Source organism: Neolamprologus multifasciatus, chromosome 1 (genome assembly GCF_963576455.1).
Source record: "Neolamprologus multifasciatus chromosome 1, fNeoMul1.2, whole genome shotgun sequence".
Lineage (NCBI taxonomy): Eukaryota > Metazoa > Chordata > Actinopteri > Cichliformes > Cichlidae > Neolamprologus > Neolamprologus multifasciatus.
The window spans coordinates 33,303,487-33,328,517 of record NC_140439.1 but is presented as its reverse complement, the minus strand read 5'-3'; the positions used below and the strand labels follow the sequence as shown (position 1 = coordinate 33,328,517).

General features: G+C 39.2%; 1 protein-coding gene across 2 annotated transcripts in view; it reads left to right on the top strand.

The window, feature by feature from the left end:
• ntrk3b (neurotrophic tyrosine kinase, receptor, type 3b) overlaps window positions 1-25,031 on the top strand; it is a 246,509-nt gene that overhangs the window by 44,408 nt on the left and 177,070 nt on the right. For both annotated transcript variants that reach the window (XM_085135813.1, XM_085135735.1), the window contains exon 3: window positions 4,163-4,234. In XM_085135813.1, coding sequence (XP_084991939.1) covers window positions 4,163-4,234 — 72 coding nt within the window. The remainder of the gene's footprint in view (window positions 1-4,162; window positions 4,235-25,031) is intronic.

Below are 25,031 nucleotides of genomic sequence, written 5' to 3'. Positions count from 1 at the left end.
TATAAATAAACTAAAAGTAGACTACAGAGTAGAATAAAATAACTGAAATGAGTTTTGTTGTAGCACAGTGAACACTGTAGTTTCATGTAATTGAGTGGATTCATTTACTTTATAAGGCTTTTGACATTCATTATTCAATCATTTCTGAAACAGCAGGAACTGTAGCTTTTAGCAAGTACTTCTCGTATATGGAGCTAATTTCCTGCCGAAACAAACAAAAATTTTTATAGATTCCTGACTATTCACTAACAAACCCAAAGTGGTCTTCAAAATGAAAGCAGCATTAACAAATGAGTGCTATTCATTTTGCACGTACTGTACAAAATGTCCCTATCGAACCAATGCACACCATATTTCAAAGAAACCACGCTTCAGAAACAAGCTTATCTTACAGGTACAACAAATATCATACAAAGGAAAAACAAGTATTGTGGATTTTAACGTAATCTTTCTGCTGTTTTATGTTGAGGATTTGTTCGAAACAATTCACTCACCACAGCAGCAGTTATGTTTTTAAGTGTTATTAAATGTTGTGAGGGCAGAATATTATCCAAATAATGTAATTTTATATTTAGTGCAGCTGAGTGGGTGAACTTTTTGAAAGGCTGACATCAAAATACTCTATAGAAGCCTTCTGCCAACTTTTCATTTTGTTAACCAGCCTCGTGAGCTCATCACCTGCGTTATTTTTCTGCCCACATATGCAAATCCGTTGTTGGCTGCTTTTTAATTTGCAGTCCACCTCACCTCAGACTATCTCAGTTGAGCTCCTATGCTTCATGGTGGGAAGGACCTGATGGTTTTGACCTAAAAGTCTTAAATTTGGACTCAGACCAAAGCAAAGATTTCAGATGGACTCTTTAATCTTTTTCTTGGTCCCACCTGACTAGTGATTTCTTCACAGCAGTTTGAACACGACATGATGAATGCCGTATTTAGGCTGTCTCTTTCCAACAGATGATCTGCTTTGCTACCGGAAGCACTAATGGAATTTATTGATTATGAGGTGGCAACCTGTCCAGGGTGTAGCCGACTCCTCACCCCATGAAAGCTAAACTGTTGCCCCTCGATGTGGATAAGCAGTTAAGAAAATGAATGGATGAATCCACTGATCCTGCCATAGGTTTTGAGGTTGTGCTTTAAGAAACTATATTGACATTACATAATAATAGTCTGTTTGCTTTCACTAAGTTCAGTTGTTGGGTGTAGTATGGATTACTAAAGTGTCTGAATGCAGTTATTGGCTGTATGCCGACACATTGTCAGTACACCATAAACTGAAGAAACTTCACCATTTAACTTTTAACAAGACTCGCTTTATATTGAAAATCATTTCAGGTGATGAGTTAATGATGCTGGTTAAGATGCTGTCAATAGAATCTGGAAGAATCTGAAAAATAAACCAAGCTTTACTTTGTTTGCACTTTTTCATTATTTAGCTACCATAGTGTTAGCCTCAGTATAATCCGGATTATTCTGCAATGTAGCAAATATGATAAAAACAGCATTGGTGTAATGTTTACTGTCAATAGAATCTGAAAAGAATCAGGAAGAATCTGAAAAATAAACCATGCTTTACTTTGTTTGCACTTTTTCATTATTTAGTGTTAGCCTCAGTATAATCCGGATTATTCATGCTTTCATTTTGAAGACCACTTTGGGTTTGTTAGTGAATAGTCAGGAATCTATAAAATTTTTTGTTTGTTTCGGCAGGAAATTAGCTCAATATACGAGAAGTGCTTGCTAAAAGCTACAGTTCCTGCTGTTTCAGAAATGATTGAATAATGAATGTCAAAATGTAGCAAATATGATAAAAACAGCACTGGTGTAATGTTTACTGCATTTACCAGACTCTGCAAATGCAGTTGTTACTTTGCATCTTCCACAGGCATCTACACCTTACAGTAGATTTCTAGCTGCCTCATAAATGTCACAAAGGTAGCAGTGCTGACAGTTACATGTTCAGACTAGGTTTAAAGCACCCATAATTTATACACTTCATGGAAAATAGCATGCCTTTTATTTTTTTTTAATTCAGGTGACATCAGTCCCATTGCCACAAGTACACAAAATCCAGCACTTAGCTATGCAGTCTGCTTAAGGCTTTGTGAAAGAATGGATCATTCTAAAGAGCTTAATGAATTCAAGCGTAGTACTGTAATACCATCATTGCACCAAGTCTGTTTGTGAAATGTCTTCCCCTATTACACAATAGGTTGTAAGTGGTAATTTTGTAAAGTGGATGCATTTAGGAAACACCTAACTAAGCCACAAAGCCACATAAAGTTACACAATGGGGTTGCTGTTTACTGAAGTGAATAGTGTGAAAAAGTAACTAACGCTGTACTTACAGACCACCTCTGCCATAAACATCAGCAAAAAAATGTGTGTGCTGAGAACTTCATGGTATAGGTTTCTTTGGCTGAGCAGCTTCTGCTGGTGTAATGTCGAGGTGGTCCAGTACTCTTGCCCATATAGGTTAAATGTTTTGGTCAGCTCTTACTGCCTTTCATTTAGTTTGGTTTTGTTAAATTAAGTGATAAAAAAATATATATATATAATAAATGAAAACAAAAATGATCCTGCAGCATTATTTTTCATGTAATGAAATGTTTTAGTGTGCTGAAAGCTGAAAATTTCAAATCTAGCAAACTTTAAGGTGACACACATGCTTTTTATACACTGGTTACTTTGGAGTTTTTCTTCCCATCCACATTCACTACTCAAAGGCATAGAATAAAGCACTGAACAGGTGAATGTGGCTCGTAGTAAAAAGTACTCTGAGTGCTCAGTGAGAGTAGAGAAGTGCTATACGAGTGCCAGTCCATTTACTATATCTTTGGTGAAAAATTCGCTCGAAAATTGTGGGTTTTTCCCCTTAAAAATATGTGAAATCTTTTGTGTTCCAGAATTTTCGATCATACTATCTCAACATTCTTTTCTTCATACTTTGAGCCACAAATCACCGCTTGAGTGACACAGGTGCAAACCCAGCTTTCCAGATTACATGGTGAAAATCTGCTTTTTCTGCCTTTTGATAGTGACACCCCAAAATTTACTTTGTAGAAACCTTTAGATCAAACTTTATCTCACTTACAGATTTACATTCTGCAAAAAATATGTAATCAGTTTTAGATAATATCTTGTTTGCATATTTAAACATAAATACATTCAGAAAAGAATCTAATACAAAACATCATTTTCACCTAAGCAATCGACTGGGGAAGTTTCCTGGTGATATCCATTAGGTGAATGTTTACCCCATTCACCTGTAATGTCTCCATTTAATTCACTGCTGTTTAAGGAGATAATTGTGTTGAGTATAAATGCCTTTGCTGCAGTCATTACTGCTGGGAGGACAAAAGCAAAAGCAGTACAGTCATCTGTGTATATGGTTGTGCTGATTTAATGGATATGAAATAGAAGTTGAAATATTGCTGTTCATTTTTTGTGAGGGAATCTATTTGTAAGGAATTCTCCTAAACTCTTCGAAGGACCCTCTGAGGTCCCAGAGCCCCTCTTTGGGAACTTGTGGGCAATGAATCACCGCATCCTCGCCAAACACCACAGAGGCACGATCAAGCTTGTAGAAGGTAATTGGCGCCAACAGCTGGTTGTAATCAGCACACAGCGTTATGAGGCGCTCACTGAAGACGTCAGTGACGTCTTTGGAAAGAGACATCTGTGATTACAAGATTAGAAGTCATTACCATTGTAGCCCAGAACAGCGGTTTCCAAACTGGGACGCTGGGAATTCTTAGAGTCGTCGTGAAGAATCCACTGGGTCCGCAGCAAAATGAGTATTAGTTTAATTTGACTGTTAACACAAGGAGGAAATGCATGTTCTAACCAGAAGTTTAAGTCATTTCAAAGTAAAGACACACAAGTTCACAAATCTTTCATCAAATGGCGCATCAAAGTGAATTTTCACTTGGCTGTCAGCTCTGCGGGGTGTGCCAGAATACAGATAAATGTTTAAATATGAAAAACTGGAAAAGCTAGAACCCTACTTGTTACAGTGCACTGCTGTGGTAATAAAACATGCAAAATGACTTGAAATGGACTGCATACAGTTGCATGTGAGCATACTAGGAAAAAACAAATGTCTTTTTTCGCAGGTTTCCACACGGTTTGATCTGTATTTGATCTCTTTTCATTTCAGAACTATCATGAATTGTAACCTGAAGTCTATCCAGCCTCGAGCGTTTGCTCAGAACCCGCACCTAAGCACCATGTGAGTAAACACTCCATCTTTGAGACCATGTTTCCCGTGCCATGAAAAGATTCATTATGTTACGTGACGTTTGACAGCTTGTAGTCGGCTGTATGGCTGTAGATGACTTAGTGTTAAACAGCAGATGATGCAATTGATAGAGGCTGGCTTCAGGAAAATTGTGGCATTGCCATTACTGTCGCAACTGCTGCACATCTTAAATGAGACATCCATTATTTGCTTTGGATAATTGGATTCCTATCTGCCCCGGGTTCTTTGTGCTTCGGTAGAGCGGCATGCCGAAGACGCGGTTCCATTTAGTCTGCACTCGCCAAATGGACAATTTGTCCAGGAGGCCGAGCATCAGAGAGCTGGGCGAAGAGCAAAGTAATTTCTTTAACAAAGGCTGATGTGTCACCATATGACAGCCTGTTATTCCCCAATTTTCCAGGAGTAAACACGTTGAGGAACTCACTCACAGTATTTTACCTGAACACGCTGCCATTTGCAATTTCCAGTCATCGACTGATAGGCAGCTTGGTCTCTTTTCTACTGCAGATGACTGCTGTTAGGCTTAAATCTGTGTGTGTGGGAGAGACAGAGAGAGACAGCAAGTAGCGGTTCATAATATGGAAACTAAAAATGCAGCATTTTTCATTTGAGAACTTAATCATACCTGTTACTGAGGCGGAAAAATACTGGTTGGACTATGCTGTCATACAAGCTGACTTTTTGGCATCTGAGTATGTGTGTAAGTTCCTGGGTGCACACACTTTTGTCTTTTTAGTGTGTAGACTGCTTTAAAAATGTTGACATTACTGGTGTCTTTATCTAGTTAGGTGTTTGGTTGAGCTAATCGAGCCCATCAACATTTAATGAAAGTTATTTAAATCCTGCCTTCACTTTAATCTTCTTTCGAGAAGATGGATTTGCTTACACAAGACCGAAAACAAATAAATGATTGTAACCTTCTCACCTCTTCCTCCATTTCTCCCGCTAAAAATAATTGCTGTGCAGTGGTACGGGACTAAAAAAAGATAGAAGAGGTGTAGAACACATAAAAGAAGAACAGGTGAATGAATATTCATGCTTCTTTCCCTTTTTATTCTCACTTATGGTGTAATATAAATAAATGAGTGTGAGGTTCAGACCCACAGTGATAATTAAGATGCAAACAATTTGAGCTAACATCAAAATCTCACCAGAGATGTGTTAATTAATGTGTGTCTTGAAAAAGCCTGTCCCAAATATATTTTGAAATTCTATTACGTTTCCAATCCAACGATCTATAAAATGCTGTTTGACAAGTTTAAAAAAAAAACAACCAAAAAAGCTAGTGTTGATCATGTTATTTTAGCCTCCGGTAAAATACTGTTCCTACATGGAGGCATTTGGATTGCAACCACTGAACACCCCCACTTCAGGCAGTCCATGACAGGCCTCTATTGTGCTCTTGTTAATGCAGGTGGACAGTTGCTAGGTGACTCTGAGGATGATGATGTCAAAGAAGATTAATTATTATGCCTGTGCTTAGCCTCAGAAGACCGACCTCATTGATGTCTGTGTCAGACAGGTCTGCTCAAAGCCCAAGCCATCAGACAGTCAACTGGTTGCTGCTTTGTGAGGAGAATTGAAGCTATTGTCTTCATCACATGTTCAGGCCAAAACAGGCTCAATTAGTCACAGCCAAGATATCATTAATCCCGTGCACTATAAACGTGATGACTGTAATTAAAACCCACCCTAGTTATGTTCTCTTTTCAATCAGTATTCTTCTGCTCTGTTTTCGAAGACGTGTAGCGTCAATTATTTTGCATGTATTACAGTATGTCTTGGTGAAAACGAGCACATCAATACAAAGAGGTGGGATCGTGTTTACTTTTTTAACCATACCGAATCCAAACAAGATACAAGATAGAAGTGACATGGGTTGCACTGGTTTAGTACCTTTGCTTCACAGCAAGATGGTTCTTGCTTCAAACCCACTGGCTGGCTAGGGCTAGGGAGTTTCTATGTTCTCTCCTTGTGCCTGTGTGGGTTCTCCCTCTTCCCATAGTCCTAAGACATGCATGTTAGGTTAAGTGAGCGTGAATGTGAGCGTGAATAATGCTTCTTGGTCTAAGCCTTGTGAAAGCGGCGACATGTCCAGAGCATACCTTACCTACAGTGTTGGGAAGGTTACTTTTAAAATGTATTCCATTACAGAATACAGAATACATGCCACAAAATGTATTCTGTAACGTATTCTGTTACGTTACTCAATGAGAGTAACGTATTCTGAATACTTTGGATTACTTATCATGCTGTTTACAACTACATGAATGTACTATTGCTGTGATTTATTACTGTTACTGAAGGTCCGCGGCTCCGAACCGCAGTAAAGGGACCTCTGGCTAATACGGTGGGTTCTGTGTCGGGCTCGTAGCCGAAAACTAGCTTTACTTTGTTGTCTGGGTCAACTTTGCTAGCGAGAGACAGAGAGAGGCGATGAAAGGCTGCTCCAATGGAACTTATCGTTTTTGGAGGAAAACACGAACACGGTGTACAGTCGAGTCTTAATAGCTTACTTACAACTGGGCTCGTCAGGCACTCTTCTTGGCTGCAGTGGTTATTATTATATTTACATGCTTCCAGCTCCCGTTTTTGCTCGATGACAGCTCGTACTTTTCCTTTTCTCCCTCCCTCGCTCACAGACACATAACGTGTATGGCAGTCCATTCTCCCTGCAGCACGGACTACACTGCCTATGATGCTACATTCTTTAGAGCTATGCCTGTAGCATTCTGCCTATTAGCTTAGCACAAGAACAGCGAAAAGGCCTCTCTCACCCAGGAAACACGCAGAGAGAGAGCGTCACCCTGTAACCATGGCAACCGTAACGCTGCCGCCTGGAACAACAGAACGTAGCTGTCAAACAAAACCCAAACAGGCCTGACCCGCCACAATATGAAACAGGGAAGTACCGCCGTGTAATCCATTTATTCCAACAAAGTAACTGTATTCTAAATACCACCTTTTTAAACGGTAACTGTAACGGAATACAGTTACTCATATCTTGTATTTTAAATACGTAACGGTACATGTATTCCGTTACTCCCCAACACTGCTTACCTATCACCCAATGACAGCTGAGATAAGCTCCAGCTTGTACAATTTAGTTGATCATGAATTGTAAAAGTGCTTCACAAAACAGATGGAAAAAACAGAAATAACAGAAACAGAAGGAATTGATAGCACAGTGGATATATCTGCTGAAGTGGATCCTCCAAACATTCCCATGTCTAGCGAAGTTATAAACTAGCTTATTATGTGCATTTATAACAGATCGGCGCATCAAACACCTTCCACATTTGCTTTAACTTAGTAAGGTCTGATACCTGTGGCTGTAAAAAGAAGTCTATATGTATAATAAATCATCTTAGTACTCCCTTGATTTTTGACCTAAGTAAACACATTTTCTTATGAGTTTTTGTGTCAAATTCTAATTTAATGGTTCATTTAATAAACATGTCTTGTTTATAACAAATGGTTACATCTAGATTAAAATCAGCAATAAAGCAGGGTACTTTAGGACAGGGCTACTTTGTGGTTGACAAGATACTGCTGTATGAGCATGCAGTGGCGTATATTAAGTGAAAAATGCTGCTGAAAACACCCTACAGCAACAGCAATCTTTATAACAGCTAGTAAAAGTATAATACAGCTTTAAACCATGCTGGTCTGAACTGTGTCCACCTCTTTCAGTAGAAATGAATTTAGCTATATTTAAAATCCTTTCCTGTGGCATTGTTTATTTTCCTAACAGCACTTGTCAAAGCATCAGTGTTGTCATCGTGAGGTGACCTCTGTGGGCCCTCTATATTTTATGTGAGCCCAAAATAAACCTAATTACAATATACCATAGCCTGTGAGAGTGCTTTATTCTCATGAGTGGGATACTGCAATTCATAGCAGAGGTCCGAGAGATTTTATCCATGAGCAACCAATGCATTCAGTAGCCCTGCAGATTACTGATGTGTCCTTGGGCAACACATGCAGTCCTTAATTTCTGCTAAGACGATTAAGACGAGCGCTTCAACTGAGCGACATGTAGGTAAATATAAACTGTGCAAGGCTCCAGAATGTGATTAACTCTCCAGTATTAAATATGTGTAACATCGACAAATATTTGTGCAGCACTTTGAATTAATGTGCTTACAAGACATAAACATGAAATCAACAAACTGTCATAACATTTACATTTTAAACATCGAGCTGATGCTGGAAAAATTTACAATTAGTGGCACAGTTAAAAAACAACAACAACAAAAAAGATTTCCAATTGAACATTGCATAAGTAAACTAAATGTGACCCAAAAATTATACAGCATGGCGGGGTGGTGATGAGACAAAATATTTAATCAATGTTTTACTGACGCTTACAGTGCTTAACAAATTTAACCACCTGCCATAAAAACAATACAGAAGAAAAATATAGAAATAAAATATAGGAAAACTATAGAAAAAATAGAAATCTATAAAAACTAAAAGTGATATTATTTATTAGGAAAATTCAAACTTGGGAGTCAGAAATTAATCAAGCATAACAGTCAAACATGTTTTTTCTGTTCATCACTGTAAATAAATAACTAATATGGCATCTTAATCAAAACGTAATAATGTGCTTTACTGTTTTTCTTTTCTTTTAAAAAAACACTATATTTGAAAAATTAGTAGATAACAATTAGGGGATAACAATAATAATTATATATCACAATATATCATATCATAATATGATTTTGATAAAAGTGCTTGGGCATATGATGGGTTAACCATTCCAGAAACATAAAAAAAAATGATTTTAGTAATTACCAGTACTGTTAATTGCAGCTGTGGCATAAACCTTACACTGAGTAGTGATCTTGTGTTTCCACTCTGTGGTCTTGAACACTACTTCGCAGACAAAGGCTTCTATCGTCACAGATACAGCCTTAAATTGGTTTAAATCGTATCTCTTCAGCTGCACTCAATTCATTTAACTCAAATTTCAAAACCCACTCAATTCTAATTGCTCCTGGAGTGCCCCAGGGATCTGCCCTGGGGCCTCTTTTATTTATCATCTATATACTTTATCTTGGTCATGTCATAGATAAATTAATTCTTATTTTCCATTGTTGTGCTGATGGTATCCACCTCTACCTGTCTACTAAACCTACTACCACTATCACACCTGCTGTCATCTTCTCAAATAGCTTTATCGATAAAACGGTAGTTCTCCTCATTGGCATCAAATCCAACTTGTCTAAATGTAACAGTTTTTCACTCCCCATTGCCATCCTTGTTCACACCTTGGTTATGTCCAACACTGACTACTGTAACTCTCTTCTTGTTGGTCTTCGTCTCCTATTGTTATTTATTTAATTCTTTCTTTGTTTGGTGAGTGAAACTTTTAAGTAAGCCTCATATTCTAGCCTCTGAGGTCAGATTTCTTCTGTTCTTCTGTTTTCCAGAAAATACAGTGGCTTGAAAAAAGTATTCGGCCCCCTTGAACTTTTCCACATTTTGTCACATTACAGTCACAAACAGGAATCAATTTTATTGGAATTCCACATGAAAGACCAACGCAAAGTGGTGTACACGTGAGAAGTGGAATGAAAATCATACATGATTCCAAACATTTTTTACAAATAATTAACTGCAAAGTGGGGTGTCCGTAATTATTCAACCTTTGGTCTGAGTGCAGTCAGTTGCCCATAGACATGATGCCTGATGAGTGTTAATGACTAAATAGAGTGCACCTGTGTGTAATCTAATGCCAGTACAAATACAGCTGCTCTGTGACGGCCTCAGAGGTTGTCTGAGAGATTATTGGAAGCAACAACACCATGAAGTCCAAAGAACACAGCAGACAGGTCAGGGATAAAGTTATTGAGAAATTTAAAGCAGGCTTAGGCTACAAAAAGATTTCCCAAGCCTTGAACATCCCACTGAGCACTGTTCAAGCGATCATTCAGAAATGGAAGGAGTATGGCACAACTGTAAACCTACCAAGACAAGGCCGTCCACCTAAACTCACAGGCCGAACAAGGAGAGCGCTGATCAGAAATGCAGCCAAGAGGCCCATGGTGACTCTGGACGAGCTGCAGAGATCTACAGCTCAGGTGGAGGAATCTGTCCATAGGACAACTATTAGTCGTGCACTGCACAAAGTTGGCCTTTATGGAAGAGTGGCAAGAAGAAAGCCATTGTTAACAGAAACCATAAGAAGTCCCGTTTGCAGTTTGCCACAAGCCATGTGGGGGACACAGCAAACATGTGGAAGAAGATGCTCTGGTCAGATGAGACCAAAATTGAACTTTTTGATCAAAATGCAAAACGCTATGTGTGGCGGAAAACTAACACTGCACATCACTCTGAACACACCATGCCCACTGTCAGATATGGTGGTGGCAGCATCATGCTCTGGGGGTGCTTCTCTTCAGCTGGAACAGGGAAGCTGGTCAGAGTTGATGGATGGAGCCAAATACAGGGCAATCTTGGAAGAAAACCTCTTGGAGTCTGCAAAAGACTTGAGACTGGGGCGGTGGTTCACCTTCCAGCAGGACAACGACCCTAAACATAAAGCCAGGGCAACAATGAAATGGTTTAAAACAAAACATATCCATGTGTTAGAATGGCCCAGTCAAAGTCCAGATCTAAAACCAATCGAGAATCTGTGGCAAGATCTGAAAACTGCTGTTCACAAACACTGTTCATCTAATCTGACTGAGCTGGAGCTGTTTTGCAAAGGAGAATGGGCAAGGATTTCAGTCTCTAGATGTGCAAAGCTGGTAGAGACATACCCTAAAAGATTGGCAGCTGTAATTGCAGCAAAAGGTGGTTCTACACAGTATTGACTCAGGGGGCTGAATAATTACGCAAACCCCACTTTGCAGTTATTTATTTGTAAAAAATGTTTGGAATCATGTATGATTTTCGTTCCACTTCTCACGTGTACACCACTTTGTGTTGGTCTTTCATGTGGAATTCCAATAAAATGGATTCATGTTTGTGGCTGTAATGTGACAAAATGTGGGAAAGTTCAAGGGGGCCGAATACTTTTGCAAGCCACTGTAGTTAATATCTGATAACCTAATTCAATGATGCTGAGTTCAGAGATACCAATAAAATATTCAGTCACATACACGTATGTTACAAAATGCAAATGCCTTTTTTTTTTTTCATTGTATTTCAGCTTCCTTAACACAATTTGCATATTTTCAGAGGTTTCTTTTAACTGGACAGAATGAGCAATCGGTCATTCTGTCAATGAATGGAAAGTAATTGCTGCTATCTCAAAGTGGATAACATTTAGGCTGGCTTTTGAGTTGTCAATGAACAACCTCCACTCATCTGCATCATACTCACAACCTATTGCTCTCAAAAGATTTTAATAATCCCCACTATAGACAAAGTCATCATCAATTTCAAAGAATGGAATAAGATCCTTCTCACGATGCCTATAAAAAGAAAATTTAGATGCTGGCGCAAGGAGGTTTTTCCTCGCTGAGGCTAGACCCAAGCGACTCAGTTGCTTCCTTTGGCAGATCAAAATCTCGTACTAAATCATTTAGCTCTGACAGATGAGGTACTAGAAGAAAACTTTTCCAAATCTTCATCACTTTGCATCTGGAGACAAAACATCATCGTACTCATCTCACTCCGCATCTAAGCCAGTGACAATGGGAGGTGGTATTTCATTTAAATGTGTTACTGGTCTCATTGCTGATGGCAGGTTAGGGTAAGTCAGAGATTATTTAGTTTTGGAATGGTATCCAGAAATATTGACTAAATAGAAGTAGCAGTCATCAAAGCGTTTCAGTGGCTCCCTTTATTCCACTGGAATATGAAACCCAAGCTTTTGAGTTCGGCTTGTCTTGGTCGACCACAAATATGCCAAGCAAACAAAAAAAAAGGATGCAAAAAACATCTGGATCACACTTGCAAGTGCTACTAGCAGTGGCGGTCCTAGCCTGTTAGGCGCCCTGGGCGAACACCCCCTCTGCCCCCCCCCCCCCCCACACACACACACACACACATACACACAGATATATGAAGAGGGAGCGAGTATGCATAGTATGCAAACGTTGTATGCAAACGGCTACTAAACAGACATCATACTTCGTCATACAATGAGAACAGGACAAATCAACAATTGACACTGACTAATTAATATTATATTATTGTATATATTGTTTGGAGTTTAGTCTGTTACTGTTACTATTTTTACCATTTCTTCTTGGAGGAACTGTAACCCACATAATTTCCTTAGGGATTAAGAAAGTATTCTGATTCTTAATGTTTTAGGATACATGACCTGCCATTATCCAATGACACATCTGCTTACCTGTATCTTTTGCTCGTTCCTCCTTGTAGGAGCCATAATTAAATGTATTGAATTTTAAGGATCACTGGGTTTTTATTTGTTTGGTTGCTATGGTAATGTGTAACAGGAGTCACGTGGGTGCTAGCGGTGACATTAAGAGGGCGTTGTCAGTCTGTCATTCACTGGTTTGCTTTTGACAGAGAGGAGGGCTGGGTAGCCGTAGTTTTTGTTGACCGCAGCACAACGAGTTTCCCCTTGTTGCATTAGAGCCTGTGATGTTTTAAGAGTTTGAATCGCGAGCCGATCACATTGCTCTGTAAACTTTTCAAGCACTTTAATAAACAAGCAAGCAATTCCACCTCTCGCATTACTGCGTAAAGTTGACAGGCAAATAGGCAGGCTCAGTCCCCGGCCTCTAGCGACTGTGGAAGTCGCTACACTCCTCCTCTTCTTTTCTCTTTTTTTAAACTTTAAAAACGGGTTGTGTGTGAGACTTTAAATAAACAAAATATAAAATGTACATTTTCAATTGTTATTGATCCCTTTACCCCGAGTCCTAAAGTGTATATATATATATTTTTTACTCTTAAATATTTATTGTTTGTTTACTTGCACTGCTGTAACTGGAGCCTCGTCGTCTCGTCTCTCTATATACTGGACTGTATGTAGCGGAGATGACAATAAAGTTTACTTTGACTTCAGCAGCAAGCAGGCGCACCGAGGGCTCTCTCGTTCACTTGCATACAGAATTTCGAAAAAACATCGGTGCAAATTATAAGTCTGTATCATGATGTCTGGTGTTTTCGTGTTTGTTAGTTTGTTTTTATTTAGTTTTATTTTGCGAGCTGGTTATTAGATGCTGCTCCAGCCAGCCAGAGAATCCCCCGCCGCCCCGCCCTCTCCTCCCTGTGCCGCAAGCAGCAGGCGCACCTCGCAAACGGAGGGCGCCCTTACTCCCATGGGCGATAGAAAATCGATCGGTGCCTGTGCCATTCCCAATATGGGCTCGCATGATGTCGGGGCAGCATGAGTACAAGCATTTATTTTTTTTACCGATGCCCATAATGCCGCCCCCCACCACGATGCCGCCCCGGGCAACTGCCCGTGTCGCCCGTATCTAAAACCGCTACTGGCTACTAGTGAAAAATGCTATGTGCAAAATAGAACAAAATGGATATTATTGTTGAAATCAGAAAATCTAAATTAGGGAAAAAAGTAATCAAGTGTTAAATTTCATATAGCAAATGTGATTTAGGGCAGTGGAGGAAATCACACATCAGCATCACCTGATAAGGATGTTAAAGTTCCTTTTGCAAAGGATTTTTAGGTTGTAATCCTGCAAAATGACTCACTGGTTGTGCTGGTGCATTCGGAACAAAAAACAGCAGGGATGCTTCTTGAAGTTGCAGTAAAAGTAGAACAGAAGATGATCAAACTAATCAGCATTCTACACCAACAGCACAACCTCTCGTTTAAGGTGGCTAGATTGTTTTGTTTTGATCGTGATCTGACAGATGTTAAAGTACCACCCATGAGTGTAACATCAGTTTTTAAAGCTGACCAGACAGGACTTCTGTCATTAGTGTATGAGAGAGGACATGGACCAGAATGCGATTTTGCTAATTGTCCAACTGTGTGCACTTAGAGGACTTCAGCACTTCAGTGTGCAACGCTGTTGTATTAAATGCTTGTAAATATTCTTTCTGTCATATGGCAAAAGCAAAACCATAGGAACTATAAAAGAACAAATACACCAAAACAGTTTTAAAATATTTACATTTTTTATTAGGCTTCTTTGAATATTATATAAAAACAATAAAACCATTCTCCAGTTTATTCACTTAAAGTCACAGTTCTTAGGTGGTTGCTTCAGCTTAGAAAATAGGCCTTAAACATGAATGCGTGTTAGTCTGCTACTTTTGGAACGGCAATACTCCTACCAGCACATCTAACTTTATTTACTGTGTTCTAATATTTCAAACTTAGAAACAAAAGCAATAATAAAAGAGTAACAGAATGCATTAATAATTTATGGGCACTTTGTTAACTTGTGGCTATGGTTTGCATACAATATTACTATATGCTGTTTTTATTAGTCAATATTCAAGTTGAGGTATACAGTTCTGTAATTTCTAAACGCTTTGAGTGTAATGTGCTTTTTCCCAGAAGGTCTGTGTCAGATTTGAGAAGTCTCAGCCCAATCGGTTCAGGAAAATTTGCTGATTGTGCAAATTATTGGAACAAGTTTCCATTTTATTTAGATAAACATAAAAACTTTCCTCTGGTGAAGCAGTTTAAGAATATCTCTATGGGATATCTGTCTTCAAAAAGACAACTCATCAAGTAAACATATTACTGTGTTTGTCTCAGTGGCACCAGTGACGCAGCAGCAAATCCCATCTCACCAATTGTTGTGGCTGGAGAAACTCATGAAACGGCCTCAATCCTCTTAAGTACCACAAAGGGACATTAAAGGAATAATCAGTAATATTTTGCACTGTTGTTGCAGATAATGACAATTTCCGGTGCCAGCGAGTCAACGGTTATCAATGGCTGCTGATATTCTGAGCTTCGTAAACAAGCAGTCATATATTGACTCCATATTTCATCTCATGCGTGTCCAGCATTTGCTCCCCTGATGACCCTTGACGTGTGTTACCACACTTAGCTCAGTTTCATTCACCAATGTATGGATAAATATGCAACAACCATACACCAAAAGAAGTTAATTTGCTTGGCAGTTTCTCCTCTTAATTTTACGCCACATACGATTGTTTTAATGTTTCTTGGCAGCCACTTATTCTATAAATAATGTATGAATGACACATTATCACATTATCATAGCTGACTTTTTATTCATCTTCTGCTTCACTTCACGCAATGAAGAATACTCACTTGTAACCGCAGCTTTTGAATGCGTCAGTAAATACTGTAAAATGATGTGGGGAAGTCTAAAACGCATAGACATGACATACAAAATTTTACTTAGTAAATCACTGAATATAGGAATTTGTTACACTAACCATTTCATTATTTTTATCTTATAACGCCGCTTGAGGTGCACTCTTATATAATTACCATGTAACGACATCTAATATATCTATATTTGTAATAATATATATACTTCAGGCTACAGTCCCACACACCAATACAAAGATAATGAGCACACAAACACGATATTTCAACTGTGACTCTACTGTAGATGTTCAAGAAGAATTCTGTTTCTGTTACCTGTTGAAGATCAGGTTCTTGTTGCTTTGCTGGGGTCAGCAGATATTCAGCTTTCACAACACTCACAGTCTTTGCTTCTAGGTTTGTGTTAGCATGCTGCAAGATTGTGTTTTCTTATCAGCAATAGATAGTTGTTTCTATCCAGGATGCATTTTGCACTCTACTGTAACTTTCTTCTTCTGGTTTGTGACCCCCTGGTAACCACTGTTTGCTAGAGAAAAATGTGTATTCCCTAACCTGTTAACAAGTGCTTTGCAGGAGGTTCCAACAGCAGCGCACAGCTTTTACTTTAAAAGCAAACATTCTCGATTTTGACAAAATGCACAATTTTCCCTATTGACTGGAGATCCCCTGGGAAACCTGATACATGGTGACCTGTGTAACTGATGCCTTAGTCAGAAGCATTAGGCTAAGGAAGAATGCATATGTTGTAGTTTTCATAACATGTATGACACTTAGCTAAAAAATCCATGGGCCTGTTGTTGAGGGTGACATGTACTGCAGCATATACAGTTAAACAACAAGAGGAAAATATTCCACATAGTCTTGGGTTTATTTGAAATGGATACACTGGTTATGTCTGTTGTGATTGCTGCAGTGGCCTGTATTAGTTTTAGAAAAATAAATAAATTTGAGTAGTCAGAGTAGGCATGCTGTGTCACTAACATGGCTGTTTTTCATGAAACACAAGGATTATGGTTACTTCCTTTCCTTTCAGTGCATTTGTGTTTAATGGGCTTGACTGATATAGTAGGGAAAAAACAGGCTTTTGAAATATACTGCTCACTGACATTATCAAATGGCATATTCAAAAGTAAATTGAAAGAAAGGATAAAAATAAAAGATACAAAAGATATAGTATATGATACAGTATAGTATAATATAAATACATGTATAAACAAGTACAGACAGGTTTAAATCAGGAAGCATGAATAATTAAATGATAAAATAATAATGCTAAATTCCTTGTTTTGTTTTCTGGTTAAAAACAAATGATTTACTGGCTAGCCCGAGTTGTTGTTTTTTTAATGCATATTTTATGCCTGTTTTATATGAGCTGACGGTTTTTGAAGGTGATAGGAATTTAGGAGGCTTGTTTCACAGCTTAGCTTAGTTTTATCCTGTGAACACTAACCAAACCTGTTCCAGATAACACAGGGGCTCTGAATGGTTCAAAAAGACTGTTCAGTGCTTTATAAACAAGTAATAGGATTTTAAAATCCATCCTTTGACACACAAGAAGTTAATGCAGTGATTTAAGATCTGGTCTAGCTAGGCCACTCTATCGGTGTTGGTGAAGACTTGCAACAACATTTTGTACTTTTGTGCTTTTATCTCTGGCCAGCTAAAGATAAAAGTGCAAACACATTTTTACATGCCTTGTTTAGAGAGACAACCTTTACATCTTCTTATTTTTATGGTGATGAAATAAGCATTGATGTGCTTTCAGTGAAAAAATAAAAACTAAATGGTTTATACTTTATAATTTGGATAATATCCCATCCATTTGAATAATCTACAAACCTGGTGATGATCGGCTCACTGAACAGAAATCAGTTAACTCCCCAGTGCCTGGTTTGTTTATTTCAAGCACAATTAAAAGGTAAAACAGTCACACTCACTATTGTGTTAAATGAATTAGTAACAGAAGAGCAGGGTGTCTGGGAATTTACTCTAACTAGGAACCCTAAAAGTCCCCTTCAACAACTCCTTTGTGAGTCTTCAAAACACATAAAGTGATATAAAATGGTTGTGCAGGTCGCAGACCTCACTGACTATACTGTGTAAGGACTTGTCAGAAAGCAAACTCCCCAGAGCTTTCTGTGGAAACACTCCAGATTACTAAGAATATCAACTTTTAGATATTAAAAAAGTGAAAAATAATAAATGGGAAATGGCCTGTATTTGTATAGTGCTTTACTAGTCCCTAAGGACCCCAAAGCACTTTACACATTCAGTCATCCACCCATTCATGCACACATTCACACACTGGTGATGGCAAGCTACATGTAGCCACAGCCACCCTGGGGCGCACTGACAGAGGCTGCCGAACACTGGCGCCACCGGGCCCTCTGACCACCACCAGTAGGCAATGGGTGAAGTGTCTTGCCCAAGGACACAACAACCGAGACTGTCCAAGACTCTTCCGATTACAAGGCGAACTCCCAACTCTTGAGCCACTATCGCAATGCTAAAGAATTTTTAAAGCAGTTCCCTGGACAATAGATTAATAAAAATGGTTTAATTTGGATATTTTGACATATTTTACCACTTTTTAGCTCAAATATTACAATATTCAATATTTTTTCTATATCTATTCAATATGAATTACTAACGGATATGCTTTGTGGTGTTATTTGCATTCTACTTCAATCAGAATCAGATATATAGAAAATTATGGCATAGCTGAATAAAGGATACACCTAACTAAGTGTACAAAATCACTTAAACAGACTTTAGTCTACAATGTCTACACTTACTTCAGAGGCACATGAGGGAATTAATTCCATAGGTTCTGTGTATATGCTGTGAGATTTACCCTGCTTTTAAAACTTATGACAATTTTTCATTGTCTTTCTCAGGTAGTGTGACCAAAGCAATGAAGCAATGTGAGGAAACGTCTCATAACTCAGATATTCAAAACTTATATAAATGTAAAATTTGCAAGTGAATCAGGGCCTCTACTGTATGAGTAATGTTGTTAGTGCTTTATTGCCTCTTTGGCTCACTTAACATATCAAGTAGCCCAGTAGAAACTCTGCAGTGAAGCAAGGTGATTGAAAACTACTTTTACTGAAGCCACAAATCACTGTGGAGCTTGATGCTTGATCGAGACCCCGTGACATCACATTAGTTCACCATCCGTCCATCCATCCGTCCATCCATCCGTCCATCCATCCATCCACAAACTTGTCCACGATTTTTTGGTTACTACACATTCTTCAGTGGTAGCAACCAAAGATGGCCAGTAACGCGTTACTGTAATCCGATTACTTTTTTCAAGTAATGAGTAAAGTAAGGGATTACTATTGCAAAAACGGTAATTAGATTACCGTTACTTTCCCGTAAGCATGCTGCGTTACTGCGTTACTAAAACCGTGATTTTTTTTTTTTGCGAGAATGTCTCATGACAGTGACGTAAGCGAGTGCGACGTTCATGACAACAGCTGTGTGCAGATCAACAATGGATAATATATCGAGTGCGGGAGAGAGTATGAGCGTGCAGCGTTTAAAGCGTGGAAGTACTGACCTTACTTTGAGTTTGATTCCATAAAAAGTGACAAAAAAAATTAGCGTCTGTTGTGCGTGAGAAAAAAAATACTTCTTTTTACAGCGAAAAAAATCCCCCCTAAACTTCCAAGCAAGCACCGAGTGCGCTACGACGTAATGGGAAATTCACAGGAACCTCCGCCTACCCAACTCCTGCTTTACAGGTGAAAACAGAGCAACAGGACCGCTAGTCTTTGATTTTATTTATTTTCTGCTGTGTTTTACTTGCATCTATTTGAAAGAGTGAGTGTAAACACAAAAATAATTTTTATTTTATGTGCTGGAATGTGCAGACGCTTTAATCTCCTTCAGAATGTTCTTTTCTGAGTTACATTACATTGCAAAGCGGTCACAGTGAAGGACATCATTTGGTGCCATGCAGTTATATTTTAAAGAATGTAATTCCGGTAACACAAAATGTCAGTGGGACTGTACCGTGTTAGCGTTGTTATTTTTAAATCGTAGTTGTTTATTGCCCGCGATAGCTCATTCCACCCACTTCCACACTTGCACATTTGGAAGTGCCAAAAAACTGGTGATGTGACCCTGCTTTACTTGTACCCAGAATAGAAACACCACTTTTTCTTCTGCTGAACTGGACCAGTTGTACTTGCTGCATGTTTGTGGTTTGACCTGAATGTCAGAGGACACTGATTAAGACTATATGCAGTGATCAGCTACAACATTAAAACCATTAATAGGTGATGTGTTGTTACAATCCAGTATTCTTTTGGGGAAAACGTGGGTCTTGGCATTCTTCTTCAATGAGAACTGACACATATGCCCTTCCCTTTCCAATAGCACAGTGTGCTCTGCTGCAGTGTAGAAACTTCTCAGGAATGGCCCAAGATGTTGAACTTGCCTAATGTGATTAAAGATATGCTTTGTGAGCAAATCACAGGCCCGAAATTGCAACCCGCAGGATCCACAATATCCTATGGCAGTATCCTGGTGCCAGACACAATAGGACATCCAGAGGTCTTGTGCTTCCATGCCTTGATGAGCAAGAGGAGCTTTTGTAGCATGAGGGTGACCTGCACATTATCAGGCAGGTGAATGAATATCCTGTTGGAGAAGCCTTAAATGAAGCACAGTATTATTGTTGAAGCCTTCCTCCTTAAAACAAAAATGTTTAGCACCTCTGTTATTAGCTTTGTTATAGTATACCGACCACACGTATTTTTCCCTTGTCAGCACTAATTCTTGACTGCGAAATGTTCTGCATCTGTACTAAATACGAATATGTTGTTTTTGTTATTTATTACTTTTATTTTCCAGCAAAACGCAAAACACAAGTCATGAAGCAGTGGGGTTATGGGTTAAACTGTGCTAACTGAACACTTATTAGGATGATTAAGACAGATAATGAATGGATTTTACCCTAGCAACATTGGCTCTACAAACGGCCCACACAGCAACACGCTGTGTAGGAGTTGGTGTTATGCAATGGTCACACTACAAAGTGACATTCGCTTTTCGCCTTCTCGAGAGAGCCCTCTGATCACTCTGATTTCATTGAAGTCACTTGATTTAGCTGTGAAATTAAGCTGAAAAGTCCTGGCGTCTTTTGTATCAGTTCTAAAGTATCTCCAATCAAAATTATTACTTGCTATTGTGAACACATAATAGTCTAATCATCAAATATAATGTCATCTACAAAATCAATTTTCTCATACTCACATTTCATACCTTTAGCTATAAATCTTGGGCAGGCTATGCCAAGCTGAAGACTGGAAGAAGGAACAAATCTCTGTCCTCCTTCTTTGAACTGCTCCCTTTAGGGGCTGCCAGGGCAGATCATAACCCTCAGATCCCCTAGATCCCTAGATCATAGCATCGTCATTTATCTCACACCAGTCCTCTGCATGCTCTCCTTGTCCGCAGTTAAAAAACAACAAAAAAACAAAACACCTAGTAGCGTTTTTAAAGCTTACAAAATCCATTCTGCATTTCTTGCCCAGGAGCCCCTTGAGGTTGCTCAGTGAGCTGTAGAGTTGGTGCTGGGTGCATTTTTTTTCTGTTTGCCTTTCTTCATGCTAAGACAAGCTAACTGGCTGCCGGCTTTGGCTCCATATTGACTGTACATAAACAAAACTGTTATTGATGCTGTCATTTCATTTCAAGAAACCAAATAAGCTCATTTCCTAAAATAATGCACTTCTCCTGTCAAATTTGTCACCTGGGTGTAAAACAAGGAAGCCATAATCTGTACGGCTAATTAATACTCTAAAACAATAGCTGGCTACTAGTTAGGTGAACACCCATGAGTGTCATTCCAGCAGCTGTTCTTTTTGGTCCCTCTATGTGTGTGGGTGTGATTAACCTACGACTTTCATTTTACACATGTTTATACTGCACACTTAGCACCAGGTGGAAATGAAGGCAATCAAGAAAGGTGCCACTACAAGGTCTTGGGTTTTCAAATCATCGCTGCCACTGCTGAGTCTAGTTTTCTCTTTGATGCTGCTGGTCAGCCAGGCATTGCACGCCATGCTTGTCCACACCTGTGTCAAATTAAAGGTCAGCGTCTGGATAGGGAGGCGACTCTTCTCTTTATTCCAGTGCAGTCAAGGGAGAGGCCCGGTAAATCTGGAGGGAACGTTGTCACCTGGGAGTTGGAAAGGTCACTCCCCACAGGGAGAGGGAAGTGGAGAGACTCTCTCTCATTAAATCTTCTTGGCTATGTGTTTTTTCCCCCTAAATGTCACTTTCATACTCGGGTCATCTGGCCAGCTAGCCTGAGACCACCTTTAATTAGAAGTCTGATTATTCTCTGTTTACCTTGTCAAGGCTTTTAAACTCTCTGCTTTCTCTTCAACATTCCTTAAAATAGACTTCCGTTGCTTCCTCCGTGTCTTTTAGAAAGAGTTACTTGTTGAGGTTTTTCAGCTAGCTTGTTCACCTCAGGCGGTGGCTGAGTTAGATGAAATGATTACCCAGATGACACCTGCAGTCTCTGTTGTATTGTGCCTGGCTCCTCCATGGACTTATAGAGGGGTGATCTGAAAGTTACAAATGAATGCTAAACCATGTGTCACTGTCTGTGTCAAGCACCTTTACATTCACACTCAAGGCAGTTAGCCGCCGCTCTTACCAAGAAAAAGCTGGTGGGCTTCAGTGCAACACTGGAGGTCATTGTGACTAAACATGGTGCTGTCGTGACTCATATGCTGTTGAAGGGATTGAGCTTGTGACCTTTTTTAGTGAGGTGAGTTCTGCAGCCATAATGCTAGAATGACTAGACAGGTGAATTTTGAAATATGCATGGAATCTGTGCCTTTTAGCTGGTCTCCAAGCCAAGAAAAGATGCTTTACACATGTCAGATTTGTGTAAGGAAAGTTGCTGATGAAAGGTAAACTATCATTTATCTTGTCATTTGGAAACCTGAACATAGTGACGAAAGGTATGAGACGGATTTTCTCTTAATGTACACAAATACTTCAATAGAGACACCAAGTTGTACTGGAAAGCTCACAGGGTGAGTTTGTGTATGTAACAGTATGAATCTCAAGTGGGGTGCTGTGAAGAAGCGGCTTCCATGCTGAGCGAATGTTTGCAAAAAACAAATTCGTTCTCTGGTAAAGGTAGTGACGGCTTTAGATGGTTTATTAACAAGTAATGCACCTGCTATTGCAGCAGCTGTTTCGATCTGTCGCTGAGTCTCTGTCACCGGAGCATGTCATTTCATTCATTTTCAGTGATTATTGAACAAAGCCTCATTATGCCATTTTATGATAAAACAGCTTTTGTATTCTAAAGAAGGAAAAGGTTTGAAGAAGGTAGCTACAGTTGCTGCAATTACAGTGTATTAGTATGTTTTGCAATGCCCTTATTTAGTAAAGTAAAATTATTCTTGAGATTAAAAATCTTTTTTTTTCAAGAGTCACCCGACTAGAAACGAATTAAAATACATCTGCGTTGATTGCTACTACAATAAGAAATCTACTACTCTTCTCCCATGTGATACGTTTAAATAACCGCTCAGCCGTGTTTGCAAAGCTGTAAAAGTGAGTTCAGGATTGCGGGATACTTTAAATGTTTTGTTTCTGTGGGAGTGATCATATGACTTTTGATCCTTTAAGAAATGTAGAACCGCTGTTTTTCTGTCCTTTTTCAATTTAGCATCGCTCTAGAGGAGGAGTTCCTCCTACACTCAGGCTGAACCTTTTGAAGGCTAACACTGTTCATTCTAGCGGGCTTTCATTTCCATCAGGATATGTATGCATTATTAAGTTGGGGTGTGTGAAACATATGCACCGGATGCACATGCTTTTATTGTACTGCACTGCAGAACTCATCCTTGAATCAACAGTAATTTAGAAAAGATCCCTCTCTAACGGACTCTGTCCACTGTGCTCTGTGTGGGCGAGTTTCTGCTTTCCGAGTATGTTAAATTGGAAGTTGGCGTTGCTCTGTGGGTAAAAGTTGCGTGGACCTGATTTCCTCCCACAGGCCGCCCTGCCGCTTCACTCTGCCAGGGCTGACGCCATGTGACTTTTGGAGATAACTAATGGGGAGGTGAAGAGTACTTCAGGATCTCCCTCTAACAGTAGACTTCATAGTAGACCACCCCCGCCATTTGTCAAAACCTCACCACCCACAATGCACCACATGAAATCACTCTCCAGTGTGGACATGTTGTTGCTTTGCCTGTGGGTGAACTGAACTGGTGTTTGATAATGTTGGTTGCCTGGATCTCTGGTTGGTAATTGTCAGTGGGGGTAATGGATTTTTCCAATCGAAAACTTGGGGACTTTTCAAGAAAACAAATTGCAAACTCAGTGTCAGAAACCCACACATTAGATTCGCCAGCTAAACAGGGCATATAGCAAGGCTTATTTCCCAAATGTGGAGGTTAGAGAGAGCAAACAAGCAGTTCAAATTGAATCAGCACATTCATAAATTCATACCGAGTTCAAATTTACATTCCATCCTCATGCTCTGGTGCTCGGATATGTGTGTGTGTGTGTGTGTGTGGCTAATCTCACTGTAAACACAAACACGGAGGCTTACCACCCTCCGATAGTGGTGTCATGGAGCATGGTATCTGCTGGCTGTGTGGGCTGCAGGGAGAAATGCTCCACTGCTCACCTACCAACTGTCTGCTATGGCTTGACCAGTGGGATGCTTGCTGGTTGTGAATGGAGTTCATGCTTTAGGTCTATAGTGAGTACATTTATAGTCTCTATAGAAGAAGCTTCGCAACAGGCAGAGATTGGACTGAGCTTAGACATAAACAGCTCAGAGTGCTGGTGTTGTTTGAAATAGGAAGTTGTTTGGTTCTACTCCAACCAGCAGTGCCGTGTGGTTCAGCCGGTTAGAAGGTTAAAAGGTCAGGGTTGTGATAAATATTTAGCTCACTGTTAGCAAACCAACTGAGGAAATCAAATCCAGCAATTAAATAATAAATTCATTTGGATTACTAAAAAGGTTTGCTTGTTGTTCTCCAAAAAGGGTTAAAAAACAAACACAAAACAACTGTATGTCACTGAGCTACACTGAGAAAACTTCATTATGAGTCCTTAATACTTACTAGAGATTTAATCTTTAAGGTATTTAAAATCTATCTTTACTTTAAGTATCAAGAGCAGTTTAGAAGTTGACTTGTTAGTCTTTCAGTATTTCTTTATTCTTTGCATCTGAATGTTTTGCAGTAAGTTTTCCTTTTTGTGCTCAGAGTTTTTCTACTCCCTTCTTTTCATTAAGACATTGTCACTATTTGTTTCATGGCTATTCCAGACAGAATAGACGTGAAACAAATAGAAACATGGTTACAGGGTTGCAGTTTGCCAGTCACACAGTAGACCAGTCCTTAGGCATGCTTTTTTCACTCTCATGGACACCTTAATTCACCAAATAAATATATTGCGGTAGATAAGAAATAAGCGATTGAGATCACAAATTCTCAGGAAAGTCGAGTTCTATGACAAGCAACTAAGGGCTATACATCCCCATGGATCAGTTGGACTTAT